The sequence below is a fragment of the Corapipo altera genome, unplaced genomic scaffold (genome assembly GCF_003945725.1).
Source record: "Corapipo altera isolate COAL_440 unplaced genomic scaffold, ASM394572v1 23, whole genome shotgun sequence".
NCBI lineage: Eukaryota > Metazoa > Chordata > Aves > Passeriformes > Pipridae > Corapipo > Corapipo altera.
The window spans coordinates 17,568,400-17,576,556 of record NW_020884878.1 but is presented as its reverse complement, the minus strand read 5'-3'; the positions used below and the strand labels follow the sequence as shown (position 1 = coordinate 17,576,556).

The following is an 8,157-nucleotide window of genomic DNA, read 5'->3' as shown; positions in this document are numbered from 1 at the left end:
GTGCCTCGCAGGCCGGCAGTCGGGTTCGGCGCTCCGGGAGCTGTGGTCCGGCGGGGACGAGCCGCGACGGGACGGGAGCGACAGCTCCAGCCTCGGCTGTCGGCGGCGCGGCGGAACCAACAAGCCAGGCGGAACCAATAAGACAAGTGTTGCTCCCCGGGGGCGCGCCGGAAGGGCCCGCGGCGGGCGGAAGGCGAGAGGCGGCGCGGCGGTTCTAGCAGCTTCCACGGGCGGTCGGAGCGGAGGCGGCGGTCCCGGTCCCGATCCCGATGGCCAAGTGGGGGGAGGGAGATCCGCGCTGGATTGTGGAGCAGCGGGCGGATGCCACCAACGTCAACAACTGGCACTGGTGAGCGGGGCGGCCGCGCCCCGACCTGCCCGGGCGGCCCGGGGCCGGAGGGTGCTCCCGGCCGTGGCCCCGGGCAGGGCCGCCGCCTTCCCTCCCGTTCCTGCAGGCTGGTGCTGAGACGGGAGCGTCCAGGCTGATCCCCTGGGACGGACCCCCGGCTCCATGCATGTGTGGGAGTGCCTGAGCCGGGGGGTGCGTGGGGGTGCCCTGGGGAAGGACTCTGTGTGTGTGTGTGTTGGAGTGGGGCAGGGAGACAAGGACCGGCCAACACTGGATATAGTCCCGGTGTGTGCTGGCCTGTCCCAGATTCTCACCCTGTCTGGTTTTCCCGCAGGACAGAGCGGGATGCTTCCAACTGGTCCACGGAGCGGCTGAAAACTCTCCTCCTGCCTGTCAGGGTGGAGGGCGAGGAAGGGGCTTGTGAGGTGACAGAAGTGAGCAAACTGGATGGAGAGGCCTCCATCAACAACCGAAAAGGGAAACTTATCTTCTTCTATGAATGGGCTATCAAGCTGGCCTGGACTGGTGAGTGATGTGCTCCTTTCCTCTTTCAAGGTCAGATTCATGTATAATGTTAAGGATAAGGATATTTATTTCATTTTGGAAATAACAATAAAGGGAAATATTCTATTGTAATACAATTCAAGTTTGCTGTTATAATTACCAGAGTAAGAAGGTTGATCTGAACAACGTAATTGTCATTGCAGGCACCTCAAAGACCGGAGTGAAGTACAAAGGTTATGTGGAGATTCCTAATCTCTCGGATGAAAATGACATTGATGAAGTTGAAGTAAGCGCAGCTGAACACTGATACTGCTGGCTGTATGGCTATTCTAACGGGAATATTCACAGCATTAACATTTCCTTCCATGTTACTAGACACTGCTGAAGTTAATAGAATCGAAGAATGGTTTGGGTTGGGTGAGATCTTTAAAGATCACCTAGTTCCAATCTCCCAGGCATTAACAGGGACACCTTCCACTAGCCCAGGTTACTCATAGCCCTGCCCAACCTGGTCTTGGACACTCTGAGGAATGGGGCATCTCTAGGCATCCTCACCACCCTCACAGTAGACAATTTCCTTCCAATATCTAATCTGATTCTAACCTCTTTCAGCTTAAAACCGTCATGCTTCCTTCTGTCACTGCACTCTGACAGAGAGTCGCTTCCTGTCATGTTGCATCTTTATCAAATTATTCCTGTCTTCTAGATGTAAAGGCTCTGTAGCACATGAAGGTATTTAGGTACACAGCCTATTACTGTGGGCTGAGACAGGTGAAGTGGAAGGTGAATAAACCTGCATTGCTGATTGTGAAAGTTTAGCTGAAACTAAATTGAAACACATCAGCTGTGATGTTGAATTGAATAATAAAAGGACTGTGCAAGTATGGCTTTGGTAATATTTGTCCTTGTTGTTTAGATCCTTGTCAGCCTTGCTAAAGATGAGCCTGACACTAACTTGAAGACCCTGATGAAGCAAGAGGGTGCAAAAAAAATTAGAGATGCAATGAAAACTTACATCAGCACTCTCAAAACAGGTATGTAACTGAGAGGGAGAAGTGTTATGGGAACCCATATGGGCTAAAGCTAAACAAGGAGTTCCTCACCCCATCTCAACAGGAAAGTGTTAGAGCAGTCATAGCAACTTTTCTGTCTCTTTGGAAATTGTTAGGATTTGGCAAGAAACTCTTCTGTGTCTAGACACTGTGGCACAGGTTTGCTGGTAACCCAGTAATAAACAGTATTTTTGGATTTGTGTTTTAAATCTGAAAACGTCCTTCATGTGCTGAAGTTCAGCTATAGAAAAAATAAAGCCAGTAAAATGCGTTTGCTACCCCAATGACACAGTCACTGCCTGTGGCACAACATCTGGATCAAATTTCTTTTTTTTAAGTTAAATCTGAGTCCAGCAGTTGGAGTTATATCACTGTGCTTTGGTTAAGTCTGGCGTTCCTCTCAAATACAGGCTGAGAACTCTACAGTTACTTTTTATATCCGTTTACCTGTATTACACTACATGTGCTAGATATGCTAGGTACAAACCATCACTGATTGCTGATTTTCTAGGATCAAATTTCTGTACCCTGTTTTTTTTTCAGGTGTTGTAGTGTTCAGGGTGGGAGATGCAGTCACCCAGTGGAAGATGAGAATGTCAATCAGGAAAAACTGTATGATCTTGTGGGTGTAATAAATAAGAGTAGGTGGGAACCAAGTATTGTGGGATACAAAGTTATACACATGATAAAATTCTGCTGTATAATGGAATTTTGTCATTTTGAAGACATGGAAGAAGAAGGAGAAAGAGCAAAATGTTACATAATTGGTAAAGGTAGAAGTGACAGAGCTGGAGAAAAAGCAAACGTAATTCTGAAAGAGTCTGAAGATTCTGGTGGAGTTACAAAACCGCTAGTGCTGCTGGACAGGGCATTGGTGGGACAGTCCCTGCATTTCCCTGTGTAGTTCTGGCATCTGGTATCAAAAAAGATAAATTGAAGAGAGAGTCAGAAGTAACTATTGTCTACTACAATGTTATGAGAAATGAAGAGCCAGGCTAAACAGAAATGGAAAAGCTTGGTTTGGTTAGACAAATACTTTTTCTAGAGAAGCAGGCAAAAGTATTTGAGATGTGATTGCAATTATATTAGAGAGTGAGAGAGAAATAAAGCTACAGAAGCCTAAGGCTAACTAACATTAATGCTAGAGCAGCATGTGGAATATGGTGTGTCTAGGCTACCAAGAGAACGTAAGTTCCTAATTGTTGGTGTAGACAGGTTCTTACAGGGCCTTTGGTGCAGCGTAGTAAGGGCAAGAATAATTAATTGCTTGTAAAAAGAGGTCTTTTTCCTTTTCTGAAAACTGTTTCAAGTCATGGATGCTAGCCAAGAGCAGAGGGGAAACCAGGAAGCCCTTTTTGATTGTGTATTTCAAAGAACAATTTAAAAGTTTACTTGATCTCTTGTTGGTTTTATTGGCACATTCCTTTCTTTCCAGAATTCACCCAGGGCATGATTTTGCCCACAGTGAATGGTGAACATATGGAAACCACACCTCAGGTGGCTCCTAAAGCAGAAGACCGCAAGGTAAAGAAAACTGTGCAAACATGCTTTGGGATTTGTGAAGAAAGGTACATGGTATTAGATACTGGGGCTTACAGGAGCAGCCTTTGTTGTGTATAGGCTGTATACATTCAGGAATTGGCAATCTGTGGTATAGGCGCGACTGTTTCTATTTGCAGGACATGATGTTTCTTCCAAGCAGAATGATAAATCTGCCTTTTACACTCGAGTATGGTTGTATCTAATTGTGTCTTTACCGAGAGCCTTTGTTTTTTCTCTTGGATATGTGAACCACTTGCTGATTTTTGCTTTTTCAATGAAAAAAAAGTGTATGTGTGTTTGTTTTGTTTGTTGTTTTGTTAGACGGCTGCTAAGAGCAGTACTGCAGCATCGCAGTCCAAATCCATAGGAGTCAAGATCCCTACCTGTAAGATCAGCTTGAAGGACACCTTCTTAACATCTCCTGAGGAACTCTACCGGGTATTCGTTACTCAGGAGGTAATGTTTGGCTTGTTCTGAGAGTTGTTCTTTACATACAGGAAGTTCTTCCTAAGAAGCTTTCTAAGGCATTCTGTAGGACACTCGCAGTCCATGAGAATGGAATCAGAAGAAAGTTGGTCTGCAGAGCAGGTGGTTAAAACTTGTGCATGCATCTTTTCACACAGCTGACAAGGAGATTAATGTCAGCCAGAGGCCAGTTCCAGACTGCTGTCAGCACCTATCCGTAGGTGTATCCTGTATTGCATGTGGCCAGTTCACTTGGGATTTATGGTTCTGTGCTCGTGCTTTGGTTTCGTTTTTTCCTTTTAAGGTTAGGTGGTATTAAAGTGTACTTTGGGGATAGCTTCCCATCTCCTGCACACTATTATATAGTTTAGGAAGAGAGAGCAGCATTGTATAATTTAAAAATGGTCTTAGTCTTTTGTTCCTTCTATTTTGATAAGAAAAAGAAAAACAAAGAAAAAAAATACTATCTTTTCTTAGAAATAGGTTTCATTAAGAAATCAAAAAGGAAATCCATGTGTGACTCAGAACACTGCGTAGAATTAGAAAGCTAGGGGTTCTTTTCCCTGGGCAGGCAGAATTCTGCTGTAGTGCCTATAACCTTGCTTTTCTGGCCAGGGCAGGGTTTTTGACTTTTGTTGAAGACCTTACATTATTGACTCTCTTACAGTATCCTGTACAAACTGTCCAGCAGACAGCTGGATAAACACTCCATGCAGTGGGTGAGCAATTGCCCACGGGTCAAGCACAGAGGGTAATAGTGAACGGAGTGACATCAGACTGGTGACCTGTCACTAGTGGGGTTCCACAGGGCTCCATTTTAGGCCCTGTGCTCTTCAACATCTTCATAAATGACTTGGACACAGGACTGGAAGGGATACCAAGCAAGTTTGCAGCTGACACAAAACTTGAAGGAGCTGTTGACACCCTCGAAGGCAGGGAGGCCCTGCAGAGAGACCTCGACAAGTTGGAGGGCTGGGCAATCACCAACCACGTGAAACTCAGCAAGGGAAAGTGCTGGATTCTGTACGTGGAATGGGTCAGCCCTGGATGTTTGTACAGACTAGGGAATGAGATGCTGGAAAGCAGTGCCATGGAAAGGGAGATGGGGGTCCTGGTTGAGGGCAAGTTGAATATGAGTCAGCAGTGCCCTGCCAGCTGGGAGGGCCAACCGTGTCCTGGGGGGCATCAGGCAAAGCATCACCAGCCGAGGGAGGGGATTGTCTTGCTCTGCTCTGCACTGGTGCAGCCTCACCTTGAATATTGTGTGCAGTTTTGGGCACCACAATATAAGAAAGACATTAAGCTATTAGCATCCAAAGGAGGGCAATGAAGATGGTGAAAAGTCTTGAAGGTAAACCATACAAGGAGTGGCTGAGGTCACTTGGTCTGTTCAGTTGGAGAAGGGGAGACCTCACTGCAGTCTACAACTTCCTTGTGAGGGGAAGAGGAGGGGCAGGCACTGATCTCTTCTCTGTGGTGACCAATGACAGGGGAATTGCCTGAAATTGTGTCAGGGGAGGTTTAGGTTGGATATTAGAAAGGGGTTCTTCGCCCAGAGGGTGAACAGGCTCCCCAGGGAAGTGGTCACAGCACCAAGCGTGCCAGAGTTCAAGAAGTGTCTGGATGATACTCTCAGGGACATGGTGTGACTCCAGGGGATAGTCCTGTGCAGGGCTAAGAGGTGGACTCGATGATCCTTGTGGGTCCTTGCAACTCTGCATATTCTGCTCTACATACTCTCTGGTTCTGTGACTTACCTCCTCTTCCAGAAATTTTTTAGCTGGATGGGAGGCATTAGGCAACAAGTTTGTAGGCAGATAATGTCAAGTAATACAGGTCTCTTGAATTGTTTTCAGATGGTCCAAGCTTTCAGCCACGCACAAGCCACCTTGGAGGCTGATAAAGGAGGCAAGTTTCAGTTGCTGGATGGCAGTGTCACAGGAGAGTTTGTTGACCTTGTAAGTACTAACTAGTGCAGGTGTATCTTGTTCAGAGGCAGCCTTTTTAATTTTGAGGTATCAGTTCTGTAGCAATGCTTCTGTCAGCTAACTGTGGAGTTCTACCTGGTGCCCAGTAATTATCTGTAACTTCTGTGGCCATTGAATCTTTCCTAATAGCATGGATTAATATATGGGATTTCAGTCTGGGAGAAAATCTGGCTACCAGTCATAGATGTGCCCTGCTTTGGTGTGATTTTACTTATTTATTAGGGGTTGGAGGAGTGTTAAAGATAGTAACTGACCATTTTCCTCTTTGACCCAACTGCCACTAAAGTCTTCTGCACAGGGACCCTGTCTCAGTGTTTGTGGCTGTACTGTGGCCTACCTTTCTAGAAGGGAATTGAAAAGGACACTTAAAGTCTTTTTTCCTCTGTCTGTATGTATTTCTCAAGGGGTCTCTAGGGCTTCATATCAACACAATTCCAGTTGTTTTCTGTTAGACTGCAGGACTTGCAAAAACTTACTATCAGTCTTTCTATCTCTTGTCAAGGTTCCCGAGAAGCAACTTGTTATGAAATGGAGATTTAAATCTTGGCCAGCTGGTAAGTAGTCCAGAAATGGACTATGGTGTTAACTGCCCTTGCCTGTGTTTGAAGAATTTCAGCCCCATTTACCACACTGTATTCTGGCTCATGATCAGGGAGCACATGGTGTTCTGGGAGCTGCACCAGTGTTCTCCCACCTTCCTATCCCAGACTATCATGTCTGAATCATCAGCCACTGTTTGGAGCAGTGACCAGGGATTAGGAAGGATGAAGTGGCAGCTTGCTCAGCTGTGGCTGCAACTGCTTTGAACCCCATGAAGGGGGAGCCCTCTCCTCCCTGTGTTTCTAGGGAAGGCCTGCAGCTGTTATAAGTACATCTTCTGGGAAGGATCCTGAAGAGTCTTTTAAATGTTGCCGTGTGAGAGGAGGAGCAGAGCAGCTCCTTGGGGCTGTCCATACTGTACTGCACACTGCTGACAGATTTGCTTTGGTTCCTCTAGGGCACTTTGCAACCATTACCTTAAACTTCCATGACAAAGGTGGTGAGACAGAGGTGTGCTTGGAAGGCAAAGGCATTCCTGCCAGTGAGGAGGAAAGAACAAAGCAAGGCTGGCAGCGCTACTACTTTGAGGGCATAAAACAGACATTTGGCTATGGCGCCCGCTTGTTTTAATACCAGTTGCTGGGAGGCTCTGCCTGAAGACTCTGCCACATGGACTGATAAATTTCTCGCCTGTTCGTTTCTAATCTTGGCTCTGCCGCTGAGTAAAGTGGGATGACAGGTGATGAGGAAGGCTATTGAGCAGCACCACTTTCAGTCCCTCACTGCTTTGTGCATGTCTTGTGCTGCAGGGGATTCTCTTACATGTACATACTTCTATTGCTAAATAAACCTAACTTAAAAAAACACTATGGAATTTGTGTCCTCAGATCGGCTTGAGTTCAAAGGGTCGGTTGATAGGCTGAGGGAGGGATCTGTCTGGAAAAACACCGATCAATGAGGAGTGCTGATGCCAATGTGATTTACTCCTCACTTCTGGGGGAGTAGAGAGCATGAGCTTGATGCAGTTTTTAGTTGTGAGCAGCTGCTCATTTTCTCTCTGCTTTTGATGTGCCGCTAGTAAATGTTTCAAACCCTTCCCATTTCTGAAGGGATCTGTGATCCTGTTCAAACTGTTCCTCTCCTCCTTTGCATATCCCAACAGCATAGTCCTTTCTTACAGTTCCATTAGTCTGCTCTACAAGAATGACTATCCTTTAGCCATCTGATGTCCAAGATAATCAGCAAATCACTGCTAGGGAAACTCTCACCTACAGAATGGTTCTAGCAGGTTGTGGGGCCCAGGGTCAGCTACCTCCAAGCACTTCAGGCCAAACCAAACTGTTTTACAGGAATAAATCCCACCCCTATTTAGAGTCTACTGAGTGCAGTACTTTTGGCTCATCCCACTTAAATGGTTGCTTTAACTGGTGAGGAAGAGAAAACTGCTTGTATGTTCTCTCCTGCTAATACCATTTGTTCCTGGAGATGTCTTCTAAAGCAATGAACTTGTTTATAGCAGGAAGGGAAAAATCTAACTCTGATCAGAAGTGTCAATCTGCTTAACCTGAAGAGTGACAGAAGTGTTTGGTTTTCTTTGTGAGGCATGAGCTTCTCTTGCATACTTTGTTTTCCACTAGTGTTTTCTGCAGAGCTCCTCTACCAAGCTAGAAGGAAGCAATGTTACTGGGTGAGATGTATTGTTTGGGGGATTTTTAAA

The 8,157-nt window shown here is 46.0% G+C and overlaps 1 protein-coding gene across 2 annotated transcripts; it reads left to right on the top strand.

The window, feature by feature from the left end:
* The first annotated feature begins 185 nt into the window (after positions 1-185).
* Positions 186-7,309, top strand: AHSA1 (activator of HSP90 ATPase activity 1). Of its 2 annotated transcripts, none has more exons than XM_027637767.1 (9): positions 186-349; positions 684-874; positions 1,057-1,139; positions 1,770-1,887; positions 3,341-3,429; positions 3,769-3,903; positions 5,769-5,870; positions 6,403-6,454; positions 6,898-7,309. In XM_027637767.1, the coding sequence occupies exons 1-9, from the start codon at positions 270-272 to the stop codon at positions 7,068-7,070; spliced, it is 1,023 nt and encodes a 340-aa protein (XP_027493568.1). In that variant the 5' UTR covers positions 186-269; the 3' UTR covers positions 7,071-7,309. The 2 variants fall into 2 exon arrangements, with proteins under 2 accessions (XP_027493568.1, XP_027493569.1); XM_027637768.1 differs by having other exon boundaries at positions 195-349; positions 689-874.
* Positions 7,310-8,157: the final 848 nt, after the last annotated feature.